This window comes from Asterias amurensis, chromosome 13, assembly GCF_032118995.1.
Source record: "Asterias amurensis chromosome 13, ASM3211899v1".
NCBI classification, from domain to species: Eukaryota; Metazoa; Echinodermata; class Asteroidea; order Forcipulatida; family Asteriidae; genus Asterias; species Asterias amurensis.
In genome coordinates, this window is record NC_092660.1 from 156723 (window position 1) to 175917 (window position 19195).

At 38.2% G+C, this 19195-nt stretch overlaps 1 protein-coding gene across 2 annotated transcripts; it reads left to right on the plus strand.

Moving 5' to 3' along the window:
* Positions 1-144: 144 nt before the first annotated feature.
* Positions 145-18381, plus strand: LOC139946039 (kelch-like ECH-associated protein 1). Of its 2 annotated transcripts, none has more exons than XM_071943622.1 (5): positions 145-403; positions 8045-9419; positions 10168-10373; positions 13160-13336; positions 14196-18381. In XM_071943622.1, the coding sequence occupies exons 2-5, from the start codon at positions 8182-8184 to the stop codon at positions 14375-14377; spliced, it is 1803 nt and encodes a 600-aa protein (XP_071799723.1). In that variant the 5' UTR covers positions 145-403; positions 8045-8181; the 3' UTR covers positions 14378-18381. The 2 variants fall into 2 exon arrangements, with proteins under 2 accessions (XP_071799723.1, XP_071799724.1); XM_071943623.1 differs by having other exon boundaries at positions 145-255.
* Positions 18382-19195: the final 814 nt, after the last annotated feature.

Below are 19195 nucleotides of genomic sequence, written 5' to 3' on the forward strand. Positions count from 1 at the left end.
GCTGATTCATCAAGGCAAACCACAACACCATACCGCACTAAGGTGCTTACTATTGTCTCCTCTCATTGATCCAATGTCTGGAGTTTTCTGATATCAGACCAATCAGATTGAGTCTTACTTACACTGTTTTATATTAGCGCCAGATCCATGTAGTTTGTGGGAGGTCGAGTTTGTCGTGTATTTTGATTGTACAGCCATTAATTGTGCAGCCAAGGCCATACTCTACTAAACTGTGTTGAAATTGCGGAAATCAAGGTATTACGTTCGCCAAATGTCAAGCAGTTATTTCTCAAGACCTTTCTCTTCTTTGGTAAAATCGTTGGAATGTCCATTCTCAAGATCAAACAGAGTTAAAAAGCTCATCGTAATTGTCTTAAAACTTTCAGAAAATATCCGGTAACGGGTAAGTAATTCGTCTGCTTCGAATTGTTTATTTACAAATAAGCATAAATAATCAATTCAATGTTCTGATATTGATAAGACTGTTTTACTTTTAGTGTTATAGTATTTAAAATAATACACAATTGTTTAGTAGGATGGTTATGGTATGATACTGTCAACTATATTGAGTGTTCTTCTTGTTGTCCCCTTCTACTATTCTAATCTATCTAGGCGTAGGATGGAGGTACATTTTATCATTGATGATTCATTTACTTTCCCATCTCATTTCTTGATCCTTCTTCTATTCAATCTTCTAATCTAACCATCCATGGAGCATTTTTAACCTGTCATGAAGAAATAAAAAACAAGATGTTTGTACCTACACTAATGTACACATCATTAGTTAGTACACTACTGACCTGTAAACTAATCAACAACAAGACAGTGTGGAACTGTAGGGCTGTAGCCTTTAAAAAAGTTAAGGCCCCATGAACCTGGAATGACACTGACAGTGACTGTCATATTTTACGCATGAGGGGATTTTATCGTGACAAGTCACGTGTTACTAACTAACACTTTAAAGCCTGTGCAATGGGATTTTTTTTTTTTTTAAGTCTTCCCAAATCCCAGGCAGGGAAAAGTTTCCGTGTGGCGCCACCACTTTTTCACTCGATATGAAATAATATAGTATATAATTAACCTCAATGAGATATCCCTTTTTGTAAAAATGAGTGAAAAATGGTGGCGCCATACGGAAAGTTATCCCCCAGGCAGTATTTTTGTTATTAAATTTAAATAAATAATGGATTGAGAATGTTGTCTGAATATAATACCTAGAAGGGTATGCAGGTTCGTTCCGCTATCGTCTCTAGAGAGGAAAGCGTAATGAACAATAATACCTAGAAGGGTATGCAGATTCGTTCCGCTATCGTTTTTAGAGAGGAAAACGTAACAAACCTCATACATGGTTCTAGTAGTAGGTGTATACCATCCTTTCAGTCATTCATATAATCAGTCAAAATCTGGCTGCATTAATGTATCATTGGTTCTCCAAGCAATGTAACTTCCTGAACTCAGTGAAGCCCATTGGTGGCGCTCTTTTGACCTGTTATATTATGGCTTAACGAATGTCGTTGTCTGAAACACATTAAATGCCCAGTGACACAGTTATATGTGGGTTATATACACTACACGTATACACTACACGTTATATACACTACACGTATGTAGTAAAATCCATACAGTGAGTAATAATGCGGTGCCCAGATGCTTCAAGAAAAAAAAGAAACAGAGAACCCCAAATTAAAATTTCTGTCCAAATAAATCTCGGTATGATGATATTCTAGATTTTGTTTTTGTTTGATCATCCCAGGGGAAGAACTTTGAGCCATGCCAAAATTATAAAACTCTTTCTATTTTTGATATGCACCCAGCTCCTTATCAATAAACCTCACCCCACCCTCCATAAACCTTTCTCAGCATCCACTCCAGATATTACAAAGTTCATATTTTGTTATGATGATGAAGTTAAAAGTTGAAAGAGTTATAATGGCATTTGGTGAAGCGAAGAGATGTTCGCCACAGTGGTCTAGCCCCATCTGTCATGATAAATATTGCTTTCTTCTTGAAAACACTGTTAAACCTGACTTGTTTTAAAGCCACTCCCGTGTCCTTTTTAATTCTTGTTAGCAAAGCTGAATAACCCCTGACATTTATCCAATAATGCGGTCAATACATACAGTACATCTCTCTGGAGAGACACTGTAATTAGGAATTATGTTCATAAGCCTACAACTTTCCCTTTAAATCCTTGAGGCTTATGATAACCTGTGCCTAATTAATGAATAGAGATTTTGGGTTCGTGTGATGTGTTGGTCTAACTTTACGAAGGGCTAAGCACCAGGAACCCTCCAACTTAGTAATACCCCCCTTCCTTGACGTTAATCTTTTCTGGACTGAATAGGGGAGCGAGGGAGGGGGTTTTGTCAGGATAGCCGTGACTCAGAGTGAGGCTGCATAATATTGGCTGTTCATCCCGATCCGTGGCTGTTACAGGGGTTTTGTGTTGTGGGACTTAAGAGGTAGCCAACTATTTATAGCAGTTAGAGTGATACCGCTCTGAGATGAACATTTATTGTACACCAATGTACATCCCACATGTTCTTGTGCACCATGTATCCTTCCAACATGCCTGTACTATCAAGAGTCCATGTCAAATGTTTTTCTATTTACAGGGAGTGATAATATTCTTCCTTTATTCAGATTTCCATTCCAATTTGTTGTGCCTTTGGCTGGGGCTTCATTGCACGGCCCAGCTCTGCCTGTTTTAAACAGCCGATTATGAACTTGTCACTACCATTTTTTTCCCCCTTATTATTGATAGTGGGTGTGGGTGTACGTGCACTAACACATTTATCATCAGACTGGACTCGTGTTTACCCAGCCAGGGTTGGGAAAATTGGTCTTTTCATTGTAAGGTTGAATGGAAGGTCAACGAAGTGGACTTATCTTCCATTTGTACAATTTTCAAGTTAACTTTGAACTTTGTATTCCCAGAATGCGAATTGTATGCCGCTATTGTGTTGAACGCTGACTAACGTCTTTAGTGTGGGTGGTTTGAACTGGTTGGACTGTCAATATTAGTCAAGAGCAGTTGAACAGAAATGGATTCATGGGAAGGCTGCTATATATCAGTTATCTTGAAACCCTCTTTTCAAAATCATTTTTATCTATATGGAACAATGGTCACTCATCACTTTTGCAATACATCAGAGGCAGTAAGAAATGCATTACTAATATGGTGTCTGCATAGACCATCTAGACTGTATTGAGAATGGCTGTTAATAATTATCTCATTGATATGGGTTGGGTTGAAGTAGTGCTACTGTGCAGTCTAACTGAACTCTGGAGCACCCCTGCTGGCCTCTCAGTTACACAGTTATACAGTACAAGGTACACATTTGTGTAATTTTACTATATTACGGTTCATTATGAAAAAATTATATTAAATTTTACAAAGAAATTTGTAATCGGTTTTGTGTACACATGTTTGGCCTGCATCCCTTGTAAAAGAATCAGTGACAAACAATATTTCACAAAATTGGTGACCAACATGGAATATGATCATGGGATTAAATTTTAAATAAGGGAATAAAGGGATAGCGACGGGTTCTTCAACGACCGTTTAAAGCCGGCAGGGTCGGCGGACATGTGATAAAGGCTCGCCTTTATCGCACGGCAATGACCCTGCAAGGCTTTAAACGAACGTTTAAGAATGAGTCACTACTCTTTTATTTCCATTCATAAATGCCCTTTTGTTAAAAAATGTTAACAAATACAACTATAGACACTTTAACAATTGAAAATTCGAGGTTTGAAATATTGTTTTCAAAAACTTTGTGAAGAATCTGTTTGATGCGCGTGGGTTGTGTGTACGCGTGCGCTTAGATTACCGCTGTTACTATAGCTATGAATTGCCTTCCGCATGATAATATTGCGCGCCCGACACGCGGAAGCCAGCTTGTTATAAACAGCTCCAGCTGGTCATTATCGAAGGTTTAAACACCCCCACGTGACGCGCTCTCCACCAATAGGAGTAGAGAAACTGTCTGGGGTATTTATGAATAAACAGTATAAAAGACATTTATGAAAAAGAAAAGGGGAAGTTCCAATAGTGACTGCTTTCAAATGGTAATTTATTACTCTAGCATATATTGTGAGCCTACACAAAATATGCAGAAGGAAATGCTTTGGGGGTTTTACACTATTTGAATCATACATTGTGAATATATACAGAACACTGATAATGGTTTTGTCAACCATTGAATGATGTGTGTGCTCAGTCAACCCACACTTTTCACGTGGACTGCCTTCCACAATCTATTTATCCCAAGGGCTCATGGAAACAACTCTCTTTGACAAGTTTTTTTCTCAAAACAAGAATAGACGCGCTCTCATATTAAGAGTCGTGAAGCAATATGGATCAAGTTGCTACTACCGTACTACACTTTTTATAAGCATTCCAGCAATGATTACTGATACTATTCCTTCAAATAATATTTTCGTTTACACTCAATGATTGAATTAGAGCTGTCTCTGGAGCCAACCTCGTCACCTTTGCAGAGAAAATTTCTGCTGACGTTTGATATAGACTTAATTTGAAGCAGGAAATGGGCTTATTTCATTCATTAGCGCCAGAGGGATTTATTTTGGGATAGGAAATTAAAGGGGAAAGTTTCATTCAACAGGCCAGCGGAGCGGGAATAAATCTACACCACTTAACTCTTATGAAAAGTTAGATAGTAAGAATTCTGCTTAAACGTAGACGAGCCAAGTTCTATTTCAGTTACTCTCCTAGCTGTTTACTCTCCTATGGGCATACCCTAGGGATTGTTCCTCAATCACACTAGCCTCAGCTTTTACTGCAGACTGTACATATTTCACCAACATCGATTGCAATTATCAAGAGTTTTATTATCAACAGTAGACATCAGGTCTAAAGTAGTTAATGCGGGAGTGAAGGGTCCCAGTATGTTAAACGTTGCATTTGGTTAATTATTTAGTGAATTTGGAAACAAGTACTTGTATCTGACATGTTATTGTAGACGCAGCTCTAACCCTAAACTTAAATGTTGATAACATGATCTGTTTTGTTAAATACTGAGAAATACCACAAACAACTCAAAAAGAGCACAATTGACACTGCAAAAGTGCCACACCTCTGCATGGATAACTACTTGACAATAAATTGTTTGAGTATTATAAAGAGTTTTATTTGAGAGGAATTTTTTCTATTGGAGTATCAAGTCACTGAGGGAAAACTGGAGGCGTTTTAATATAAATCACAACAAATAATGGTATGATTGTTCGTGAGGCAGTTTGAAGTGCACAGTACTGTCAGGGTGATAAACTTGCCAGTTCATACAATGATGCTGAACAATGTCCAGGTCATGCATAGAAACATGTACCAACATAAAGCAAGAAAGTTCATTGAGCCTACAGTGTATTAGTAACTAAATGTGAAAGTAAAATCTAACGTCAAATTCTGTACAGTAAAACACCCACTGTGAGTGAAAGGGATCGGCAAAGAAAAAAATACTACCAAATATAAACACTAAAAAAGTGCCAAATATAGAAAACTAAATCTTGGCTTCATTGAAGAAAATCAACCCGGAAGGCATTCTTTATGAATTTGAGAATTGTTGATGTTGCCACTGTCAACCTACGGATACATAGTAATTTATTTGTTGAGCCTACAGCGTTAATTTTAAGTTAGTGGTCTGGATTTCAGAATAGGCTATTTATTACATGATAGAACCGTCTTGATCTTAAGCAGAGACTGACCCTTAGCCGTAAAAGCGCCACACCTTAATAGGTAATGTTTGTGTAGGCTTCTCAACAACTTTTGTTGATACGCCCTCTTGGAGTATGTTTTAATTATTGACACTGGGGTTCTTAATGGTGTTGGCTGTAACCCAGGTACGGTTACAATGTCAACATTTGGAGAGCTAAGTAAACACACAATAAATAAGTTAGTTTTAGCAAGCACGCCAAACTCAACGTGCAATTTAGATCTTGTTTCGTTATCTAGAAGATGTACGGGAATTTCATTGGTGCAAAGTCTGCTCAGTGTTTTGCAGTGTAAGCACCATATTTTATTTGAGGGTGACAGCCGTTTTATGGCAGGCTCACTGATTGATCGCACATGCAGCGCGCATGACCTCACATCAAGCCCCGTTCTTGCAGTGTAATGATGACAGGGAAACAAGCGAATCAGGAACGGAAGCCCGATTGCTACGTTCACAAGGTGCAGTGATTTCCTGAGCTTATTAGTCGCCAATTAGGGGCATGTCAACAACCGGGCAGTGAATGAGGGACATGGTCTGCACACTCATGCCCCTGTCTAGTGAGATTGCACTTACTATACTACAAACGGGTTGTCACAGTGCTAATTTACCATGCTGAACTCACTTGTTGGAGATCATAGCGTGTTTCCGCGATACACTCTCCAAACTTCTTAATAGGCTTCCAAGGCCTCCACTGTTAAAACTTCATCAGTCTTATAAGTTGAGACTTGGGATTCCATCAGGTTAGTTCAAAGCAAACGTCAGTGAGTCGCCAACTGTACATCTGATGTGAGTGACCAGCCAGTAAGGAGGTGGTCTGGAATGGTCTGGAGGGGGGTCTGGTGCTCCTCAAAGACACGTTTGCTGTCCTGCTAATATTAACCAGAGCAATTGGATTATGATTGATTCTAAGCCAGCAGCTTTCCGGGATCTGTTTAGCTAATCTTCTTTACATCCTCCTCTTCTCACCCTAAGTGTGAAACATCACATTTTTATGTGAGAATGGAAGGTTGTTTGCCCCATTATAGTCTTAACTCATATCCTGTGATAAATGTAAGTGTATTATCTCGTTTTCTCTTCATTTGTTCTCTATTTTAACGCATGTGGATTCTTTAATTGCAGGTGGAGGGGTGTATGCATCTAATAAGAATACACATTCTTGTAAACTTGTCTCTTAATTTTGATGAAAAGAATTTCATTCAAATTGCTCTTTTTCAGACACATTGTACACTGTCTTTGTATCTTGGACTGAAGTTTTGAAGATGTCATAAAAACATTTTCAAAAACATGATTACATTGAAACTATGTTTTAATATGGATGGCTGCATTTTTGCATCCATGTGAATGGAAGCAATTTTTTATGAGCAATTTCATTTTGTAAGCTCAATGTGTAGGCGCCAATTTTGTACTTTCTTTTCACATTTTTGTACTACATATTTGTTATGGGTCATGGTTTGCACTGCTCCCACCAGTGGAGCTGAAAATCTCATCCAGTGATTGGTGTAAAAATGAACAGAGCCATTGTGATTGGTTTATCGCAGTGAATTTGGTTAATGGATGCTTATTACACGTTGTGGGACATGCATGGCTAGGAATCAGTGATCAATTGAATGGTTTGGCAGTTAATAGTGACTCAGCTGAAATGATGGATTATTGTTAGGGTTTACGCTACTCATATGAAAGCTGTAGTGTAGAGTGCATGGTCACTTTGTCTGCTTGCTACGCAGTGGTTGTACAGTGTAGCCAGGCTAGTGACATTGTAAATCACTACCATGACGACCCACTCATAATGCATAGTAAACTACTCGCCTTTAGGCATTTTGTCTCAGCCTGGTATTTCTACGCGAGGCTTTGAAGTTGTAGTTTTTATCAGTGTATTCTGCATTGATGTCTGGTGTCCGGTGCTAGTAGTAGCATCATTTCGCTTCACACTGGCCAATTTTATTGTTTTAATGATGCTCAACAATGGCAAGTATTGTATTTGATAATTTGACAGATTGCTGTTCATTCAACAGCATGGTGTACACATTACAGAAGCAATGAGCAGTGTGTTCTGGGCATGACAACCCCCTTGCAATAGGTGTGCAGTATTGACTAATGTCAGCTTATATCAGTTGGAGGTGCTGATATTCTTCTTCATTTGTATAAGAAGACAAAATCAATTTAAACTTTTGACTAGAGAGCGAGCAAAAGTAATTTTGTGGCAATAATTTTAAATTTGACAATTATTGCTTGGTTTTGATATTGTGATGTGTGCAGGGTGATTGGTAATTTGAACAGCTTGTTTTAATTTCCGTATATGTTTTGTATTTCTACAGGTGATTTACCAGCAAGGAATTTGACAGCCCAGTATTCTCTGCGATGGGACTACACCCCCGTTTTATTCAAGATTCACTCAGGTGATGGAGTCACGTTCATTAGACGTGCAACAAAGGATTATTATAGTTAGTATGAAATGGCATCCTCCATTATGCCCAGTTTAGAGACCAATGAAGGAGGGAAGATATCCCATAGAAGGACTAGTGGTGGCGGTATGACCTTCACGAGTGATCGACATCCACGCAACGCATTCTCTGTACTCAATGAGCTACGACAAAAGAAGGATCTATGTGACGTCCTGCTGGTCGTGGAAACAGTCAAATTCCATGCGCATAAGGTTGTACTGGCATCTTGTAGCCCCTACTTCAAGGCCATGTTCACAGGCGGCTATAAAGAATGCAGGAAAGGAATGATAGAGCTGAAAGATATTCATCCGTGTGTATTTTCATTAATTATAGAATTCATGTACACATCCGAGATTACAATTAATGAGCATAATGTTCTGACTGTGTTACCCAAAGCTGTTATGTATCAAATCACTGACGTGATTGAATGCTGTTGTACATTCTTAAAGGAAGAACTTGACCCGAGTAATTGTATAGGTATATCAGCCTATGCACAGCAACATGGATTGACATCGTTACATGCAGCGGCACGGGAGTTCATCTGTCGAAAATTTTGTGAAGTTTCCAAGACAGAGGAGTTTATGAATCTAACTCTAGTCCAGTTAGTCGCTCTCATTAAACACGATAAGCTAAATGTATGGTGTGAATCTCAGGTTTATAACGCATGTTTACGATGGATACTACACAGTGAAGGAGAACGGAGGCCTTGCTTTGAGAAACTGCTCGGATGCGGAGGCATCCGATGTGAACATCTTACACCAGCATTTCTTAAGAAACAACTTGAGAGATGCGATTTCCTCAAAGGTGAACCCCGATGTAAAGACTTCCTGTCCAAGATCTTCCAGGAGCTGCGATTACATAAGATATGTAAGACGCCCAAAAGAAACCCTATCTCTGCATGTGTGATCTATACAGCAGGTGGATACCTACGCCAATCATTAGTCAATATGGAGTGTTATAACCCAGAAGATGACGTCTGGCATAAACTGGCTGATCTAATTGAACCACGTAGTGGTCTTAGTGCTGCTACCGTAGCAGGGATATTCTACGCGGTTGGAGGTAGGAATAACACTACTGAAGCCAACACAGACTCTAATAGGCTTGATGCCTACAGTCCTTTAAAGAATCAATGGAAGACATTGGCACCAATGAATGTGCCAAGGAACAGAGTGGGTACAGCTGTGCTAGATGGTTTGTTGTATGCAATCGGTGGATCGGAAGGATGCAATAAACACAACTCAGCTGAAAGGTAGGAGTCTTAATAGGCACTGAATAATACAATTTTAGTGTCCACTTTCTGATAAAAAGACAGCATGTAAATACTTTGCATTACCAGATTTCTGCGCCTTGAACACCCAGCAGGGTGTATATGTGCGCATTACAAGTCTTATTATGATGATTTTATTATTATTACTGTCCTTAAGAAACACTGATGAAAATACATTATACAAAGCCACAAAAAGCAGTGTTCAACATCATATGCAATGTATCATCACAAAGGTTTCAGAAATACATGTGTTGGCACTTTGTAGAATTTGTTGTGAAAGAGCTTGCTGTACTCTTCCATAAACAATTGTCGTAGATATAAAGGACACTTGAACAAACAAACTCAAGGTTTTCATTTAATGGCGGCCATTTAGACAATTAAAATTCACTCCAAGTGGTCCGGCTGGCTAAGTTGGTGACAAAAAGCTCCCAAAATCCCCCAACTAAGATTAGTGGATGATAGGTCAGGTGAATTGGGTCAATAGAATATCTGTACATGATGAGAATGACATTGTCATCCTTCTAACGATTACAGGCCTTGAAATTTGTTCTTGAAGGGGTGCAGCAGTTTTTCCTCTAGTAATGGGCACTTCTATGAGAAACATTTTTAATTTGTAATGCACAGGGCACAATGACCGTGGGAGCCGTGTCTTTAATTCGAGGCCTGTTCGTATTCTCTACCACTATACACAATGCTATTTACTGATATATAATATTCTCTTCTACTACAGATACAACGCTGATGAAGATAAATGGACTATGATAGCTCCAATGCATACTAAACGTATCGGTGTTGGTTGTGCAGTAGTGAATAGACTCTTGTATGCTGTAGGGGGTTACGATGGTAATAACAGGCTGGATGGTGTAGAATGTTTCCACCCGGAGAATGACGAATGGACTGTAGTAGCGCCAATGAGTGCACGACGAAGTGGAGCAGGTTAGTACAACGCTATTTCTCTTTCCTTCAACCAGAAACCCCCCTCCCCCCTCTCACACGGGTGTGTCTTGGCCGAGCAGTTAAGAGCAGCAAATTCAAACTCTGGTGTTTCATCCTTCAGATGGGGTGTAAAGTTGTTTGGTCCTGTGTGTTGTGTAAGGCACATGTAAGAACCCAGTGCACTTATCAGAGAAGGCGTTCGCCCCAGTGTTCCTGGTTTGATTGGCAGAATGTTGTGCCACAGCACCTTGTAAACCATTACATGGTGCTATGTACAGGGAGTAGGTCTCATATTAAAAATGTAGTCCCATCCTTGCAGTGGAAAAATGCATATTAAAGTGCGTTGAGCATCACTGATTGACAGATATGCACGCTGTATAAGAAACCACTATTCATAATAATTATTACTACCAAAAAGAAAAACAAAAAGAAACGATTACTAAATGCCTGGTTCAAAATTAATGCCAGCGTGAAAGCAGAAAAACTTTGGACCTCATAATTCTGTACTCACAATGAAGGTTTTGCACATTTCAACTTGAGCTACACATTTTGTGGGAAGTGTTTTGTTGCAATAAACATTAACTCGGAAAACATTTATTTCATAAATGAAAACATGGGGTATTAGAATGAATAAGTTGTTGGATACTGTAGCCCACAGTATCATGTTTGGATTAAACAGGGTGTCTTTGAATGCCTGTTTGAACTTCTCACAGCTTTTTTTGTGCTAGATAATGATTAGTGTACAACAACTGCCGTTAATAAAGGAAACATGTTAAACCACTACACCTGCCTTAAAAGATTACTTCAACTTCAATCCTTATATAATCAGACAGTGAATCACAATGATATGAAAGATTGAGTACGTCTGTCAAGTCATTGGTTGCTCCATTGACACCACTAATTGGCCGTATCATCATGGCCAAGTGTACCATGCTGAAAAACTTCCTCCCTAGTCTACATGGGTTGAGACAAGACAGGGTTAACCTTGTACTTTGCTGAATCATGCATCATGGCTTGCAAATACTCCCCAACCCCCCTGGAGCATTGTCTGTTCGTAACAAAGGGCTTGGTGGTGTGTGGTGGAGATCTTATTTGCATATGCTGGGCTTGTAGACACACCCCTCCCCCTCCCACTAAGTTAAACATCAAGTATTATGATAGTAAATTTGACTTTTCACCATGTACCCGGTAGACCTACTGCTTGAGAGTACTTTGAAATTAAATGACATGTAGACTTACATGGCCACACTTGGTCAGTGCATTGACGAAGACAGTGTATGTACCAGAAATAGTCCGCTTTGTGTGAAGGTTAGGGAGGTACATGTAGGCCTACTTGGATGGGTATTTCCCGTTGGGTATTTCCTGTTGTGTACATGTGGCTTATTTACTCGTACACACTTAACCTGTTATACTTTTATTTGACTTTTATTCTAGAGCTTAGTCATATTTTTCTTGGTACATACATGTAGTAAAAGGCACTGGACACTATTGGTAATTACTCAAAATAATTGTTGTCATAAAAACTTAATTGGTAACGAGCAATATAGCGAGTTGTTGATGGTATAAAACATTGTAAGAAATGGCTCCCTCTGAAGGTGTCCAGTACCTTTAATGATTGTTTCAAGAGTTAAAGGGCTCTGTGCATGTCTGTTGTACATGTAAGTAACTGTTCACAAAGCACATTATGTGAACAATAGAATGCACTGCAAAGTAAGAATGTAATAAGAGGAAGGGCTGTACGTGTATGTTTGATACAGCTTTCCTTACCTCAACTCCCCAATGGGCAGTTTGAGTTTTCTCATAGGACCGAGTCCATTCTTTACTAGTCAATTGAGTTGGTTACATGTCAGGATAAATGACACGAGTGGAAGTTACTACTGACAGCTTAAGTAGTAGCCATTGTATGTACACCAACGCTTGTCTTACATGTATGTGCTCAGTTTAATAATATCACTAGGCATGCTAGGGGGATAATGCAAGCTGTAAAATGAGTCAAATACAAAGTTATCAATACATTTTTGGCATCTGAGTCTTCAAGAACAATAATGTTATTTCAGTTGGTGGACAAAGGTGTAGGTGTGGCTCATGTTCATTCAATTTTGGTAGGGAGTACCACATGTATCTTTGATAGAAGTATGTTGTACATTTAGTTCATGCACATTAGTTCTGTATGTTTGTTACTCTAATGTTGACGGGAAGTTGTCAATTGCTTCCTGTAACCTGTGTTGATTGTGTTAAAAAATAACCCTGGTTGCATAGGCCTATTAAAGGGATTGTACATTGTTGGCTTTTAAAACAAAGTAAAATAAAAATTAAAAATAATATCAAAGTTAAATTTGATTCAAATTCAAGACACCTGCGTAGTGACAAATTTCCAGCTTGTTTGCCTTTAAGTCCCATATGCTGACATTTTGTACATCAATTGTCTTACAAATTGTAGTACTTCCTCCAATGATTTGTTGTTGCCCTGGCACCGATGTGTGTTGAAAGTTCAAGGGCACCAAGGCATTTATTTCCTTCTGAAAGGGCACCCTATGAGAAAATTGTAAAAGTTTCTACTGGAGCATTTCAAGGGCACCAAGGCAATGACCAGGGGACATGAAGGCAATCGCCTTTGTTGCCTCCGTGAAGTGTCAGGCAAGTAGAGACATCATGTACATCCAAGCAGCATGTTTGTCAAATTGCAGGCTACACAATGAACAAAATATCTTCTAAACTTGTCTCCGAATGTCTTGTTAATGTCTTAATTAATAAATTGTGGTTTTTTTGTATGATGTTATTTACAGGTGTGTGCAGCATCGGTAACTACCTGTATGCAGTGGGTGGATACGATGGAGTCAGTCAACTGAATAGTGTTGAACGCTATGACGTAGAGAGAGATACATGGGAATATGTTGCCTCTATGAACTCTAGACGTAGTGCTCTGAGTGTTGATGTCGTAGGAGGCAAGCTTTATGCGTTGGGTAGGTACCATTGCTAGATTCAAACCCATAGAGTTATATACTGTAAGAACTAGAGAGCGCACTGGTGATTCTGCGTGCACAAATGCGACAGGACCGCACGGAGACGCGCGCCATTTTGTAAGAATGTTGTACGCGCGTTGATAACAAAGTATGGTGTGTGTTATGATAACGTTATTCAATGATGTTTTGTCCACTTACAAAATGGCCGGACACAGGGCCGCACACCGGGCTGCATATCTAGACCAGTGCGCCCTCTAGTTCGTATATCACTAAATGATTCAAATCTGATTGAACTGATGCTGAAGTTCCTCTGGCTTATCAGAGCCAATTGACACAATAGGGATTGTTCTTTAAAGTACAGTAGAATGTATTGAACATTTCATGCATTAGACTCATGCCATCAACTGGTCCTAGCCTCTGTAATTGTGTACACACATTGTACTTGCCACGCATAGTTTCCAATAACGCCTACAATGACGTGTGCCATTTGTTCCTGCTTTGATGGTTGCTTCATGTCTTAGTTGCACCAAACTTCAAGTTCCTTTACTTTAAAGCAATGATTCAACCTCAAAACATTTGTATCTGAAAAAATGTGTTTAGTTCAAAGACATTTCTTCAAAATAAGAAGGAAGAATCAAGTAATTAATGAAAACATTCTTGAAACCATAGGCATTGAAACAACCCACAGTGCCCAGAGCAGTTGCTGTGGTGCCCTTTGCAAAGTTCCAATACAAATTTACACTTTCCTCAAGTAAGTGCCCCTTACCAGAGGGAAATTGCTGTGGCCTTTAATAGCACAGTTTAAGGCCTAACACCAGATATTACTTCTAATGGTTCGATCTTTTCTTGTTTGATTCAGGCGGTTATGATGGACAAGACTTCTTAGCGTCAGTGGAATGTTTTGATCCTGAAACCAATAAATGGACAATAACTACAAACATGAGTAGTGGACGAAGTGGAGCTGGGGTAGCTGTAGGAATGGAACCATGCAGAACATGTGGGAACAATAATCCATGTAGAGCATTAACACCTTCAAACTGATGGAACCCATCTGTAGTGACTACAGACCAAGAGCATGGTGCAAGGCATTCACAAAGTAACGTGGGGCTGCAGAATAAAGGACTCATCTGGAGTGACTACAGACCTAGATCATGTACAAAGCATTCACACAGTAACTGGGGCTGCAGAATATAGGACCCATCTGGAGTGACTACAGACCTAGATCATGTACAAAGCATTCACACAGTAACTGTGGGCTGCAGAACACATAGGACCCATCTGGAGTGACTACAGACCTAGATCATGTCGGATCATTCACAAAGTAATGTGGGGCTGCAGAATATAGGACCCATCTGGAGTGATTACAGACCAAGAGCATGGTGCAAAGCATTCACACAGTAACTGGGGCTGCAGAATATAGGACCCATCTGGAGTGATTACAGACCAAGAGTGTGGTGCAAAGCATTCACACAGTAACTGGGGTTGCAGAATATAGGACCCATCTGGAGTGACTACAGACCTAGATCGTGTACACAGTAAGCTAGCGGCTACAGATCTTGCAAGTGTAATCTCCTCGGTAACCCAAGCGGCTGCAGACCACACAGTGGCTACAGACCTTCCTCAGTAAGGTGCAGACCATGTTGTGGCTACATACCTTGTACATGAAGAGTCTCTTCTCAGAGAAGATATGGACTAATTTAGATACATACGTTAAACGTGTAAAAGCATCATTCTTGATAAAGATCCAAAATTGCTTGAACATTCTTAGTCAACTTCACAAGAACTGTCCGCTGGTATCAATACTGAATAGCTTGACAGAAAATCAACGGTTTGAGACAAGGGCATCAACATCTCAAAGATGGTCCATGGAATATGGATGACAGAGTTCTGTATTTAATGTATTCAGTATTACAGCTCATGTTTCATGTTGGTTGCAAGAGAGGTCTTTGGACAAAACTTGAAAGGAAAAGTCTTGCTATTTTAACTTGTTCATTTTCAAGTTCAAATGCAAATGACTAACTACCTTGAAGAAGATTTTAAAGTCAATGGCAAACATATTGCATCGTATATTGTTTTGTGTGAAGTACATGTATGGTGTATACAGATCTGCAACAAATTTAGTACCATTTCATAAACTTTAAGGACACTGGACACCTTTGGTAAGTCCCAAAGACCAGTCTTCTCACTTGGTGTATCTTAACATGCATAAAATAACAAACATGTGAAAATTTGAACTCAATTGGTCGACAAAGTTTTGAGAGAATGTTGGAAGAAAAAACACAGTTGTTGCACAAGTTGTGTGCTTTCAGATGCTTGAATTCGAGACCTCAAATATTTTAGTGAGAATTTACTTCTTTCTCAAAAACTACATTACTTCAGAGGGAGCCGTTTCTCACAATGTTTTGTACTATCAACAGCTCTCAATTGCATTTTCATGCTAACAACTATTTTGAGTAATAACCAATAGTGTCCAGTGCCTTTAAAAGTCCTGCTATTGATTTCTGTTCAGTAATTCAGAGACATGTATGGGTCACTGGGTATAAAATGTGGGTGATTTTTTAACAAGAATTTTAGATTTATCAACTGTTATAGATAGGGATTCACTGCAGGTTTTATTTGTCTGGATTTTCTCGCAAAACAATCGTGGTGCAATATTTGAAAATAAGTTTATTGTTCTGTAAAATTATATGTTGGTTATTCTTGTGCTTTTTGGTGGGACCTTTGTTTCTCTTAGTTCTATTATCTTGAAACTGATTTGTATTAATGGCTGAAGGTTTTGAATCTTTGACTTTCTTAAGTGATGGAATATTTGCTAGGATCAGTGACCACTGCAAATTGGTAACTCGGCGCAAACTTGCTTTGAATTTGGACAAACAATAGTCAAAAAATGTATGCTTCCCAGATTCTCATTTGAGAATTATTTGATGTTTCATGTTGCTATGCAAATGAGTACACTCTTTGAGACAACATGCATTACCTTTTCGTGAATGATGTTTAATTTTTATTTCAAATCAAGAGCAGATGTCCATTTCTAACAATTTTGCAACACATTGTCAATGATAATACAATCTTGTCTTGTATTTCTTTTTTCAAAAGCAGAATGAGACAAGTTAAATTGTATTAGTTGAGATGTAATATAAGAATCAATTCATTGTTTCTGACCTGCAGAGAAAGTTGTTTTTGTAGTCCAATATATTGTGATATGTTTTGCTTGAGGGTGCTAAGTTTTTGTTACAAGGGTGAGTGTAAATAATTATGAGAGACAAAAGGCACACACTAAAGGCACACACTTTTAGTACGTTTGAATTCCTCAAACATACAATACATACGGTATGTATTAATATCTAATTCATTGAATAGCTGGAATGATGCAAAACTGACAAATAATCCCAACTTGAAGCTGATATGTGCTTTGGATACTTTGTTGAAGATAGTTAGCTTTACACATTGTAGGGGTTTGAGCAGAATAGTTAAAGGTTGACAGCTGGTCTTTATACATTGTAACAAAATTAAAGCCCAGTTCATACTTCCTACGAAGGTGGATGCTATACAAATTTTGACGTCACATCTGACGCCACAAGTTCGCAACTTCTGTTAAACACAGGGAACATCAATATATCCCAGGGGCTATAACAAAGAGAAGGCTGCAGTTAGGAAACTGTCAACTGCTAGAGAGAGGACATAAATATTTTAAGAAGCAAATGAAGAAACTTTCTACTGTACTATGATTGGTGAATCAATGGCAACAAGGTTGTAATAATAACCTATGGTCCCCTACCAGACCCTGTGTAATGCGCTGTTCTAACTTGGTTTATAGCACTACCTTCAGCTGGATGTAAATTTTGCCGGGAAAAAATAAATTATCACGCGTTTGTGGATTACTTAAAAAATACAGTGCAACTGTGTTTCATATTAAAACTGGCCTTCAGAATCATTTGATTATGCGCATAGAAGCGCTACATTTATCGTATTCCATTGTTGGTCCTTGTCTTAACAAATATTATGAAATATTGTATCTGTTGCATTATCTGAATCAGACCTTTGGTATCGTGTATAATCATGTAACAGGCAGATCAAAGAATGCAATTATAAATTCATTGTTTCGATTTCAACACTTAAATTAATCATCTAAAACTATAACTCTTAAGTTGTAACAAATACAATAACCATTACAGTTTAAAAAAAATAATCTCATCCCGCAAGTTAGGGCTTTAAAGAAAAAGAAAATACATCAAGATAGGACAAGAAGGGAGCACAAGAAGTGTCAAGACCTTATTAGAAAGTACACACTGAGAAGTCAGGTTTTAATAAGTCTAACGATGCAGCTGTTAATTATTAGAAAACATGTTGATATTTTGTGAATGCTCTAGAAAATTGCAAGCACTTAGGTTTTGTTTTCCATTTTTACTTATTATGTTTTGATTTTGTTGTCGTGTTGTGTCTTGCATCGTAAAAAAGAAAAGATAAAAACTAGAGAATTTATATACCTCATTGGATGACCAATCCATGTATATTTGCTGTAAGATAGTTGTATAATTATACAAAGTTTATTTGTGAATATACAAATATGCCTTGTAAGAATGCTTGCCCACTGTTAACCCTGACGCTACTAGTGTCATTGTAAATATATACAAACATTGCTAAAGAATGGTTTTGATATGTTCTTGCTATTTAACTGTAAAGCTTATTAGTGTGTGAGGGAGGGAGGGTAAATTGATGTTTTGTTTTTTACTCAAGTGAATAGATTGGCATTTTCTTGAGTAATTTGATTTTGATTGAGATCTATTGGTGTTGGGATCAAAGGAAAGGTTCACTACAATAATCTAAGGGATATTTATTCTTCAGATTTCAAATACTTGAATTAACTTACAAGCTGTATTGTTGGAATCAATTACAACATGTTAAATTGTATATTAGTTGTATATTTTTGTGTGAAAACAAGCCCATAGGACTAGGTTTTTTACGTTGGATATGGGTTGTCAACTTAATTAAAACCAAGTGTTATTTTGGTCTAATAAATCAGTATTTTATGGAAACTGCTTTTATTCGCAAGTATCCTTTGCCTTGAGTAGACTTTGGAGTCGGTGTAAATAGTGTCAATAGTAATAAGTGTATATTTGATGAAATGTTTAGTAAGAGACCAGCCGCTGTCTATGTTTATATCTACATATACTGTCGTCCCTTCTGTTCAAACTCACAGTGAAGAGCAAATAACCTAATCAATTCTTATCTAAATTCTGACTAACGTGGGATTAACATCATATGAAATCCCTTCTGCAAATGAGTATACAGACAAAGGCTCAATCAGTGAAGTCATGTGACCTGAAGACATGTGATCTAAATCACTAAATCATGCATAAATGTTCAAACTCAACATTAAAATAAGTTTGAGTGGCTAATGGACTACTCTGTAATGGGAACCACCATGCGCTCATAGTAGCATTGCGGTGGACCCTTTCAAATAATACTTGAAGAAAAATACCATCATATATAACATTTAGCATTAATGTTATTTTACCTTCGTCATCCTAACACCATTCAAGTCTTGTTCCCTTTTCGAAACAGTGATATTGAATGGTGATTCTAATCTTATTTAATGGGACCAGAATATTTTTTCTCCAAGTCTATGTTTTGGTTCACAAGCCATGTCTGAATTGACAGTTTCGGCAGTGGTCTAAAATGTACACAAAGTGAGTGACTCCCAAAATGCGGAAATTGTAGACATTTTGCTGATGTGCATTCTGTGTCTACAATGAGTCAACTGGCATTATCAACTGAGATAGTTAAACTATGGGTAATAATCTTAGATATATTTCGCATAAGGTGTTTATTTTGTCAACTTTTGTGAAAAGTAATCTA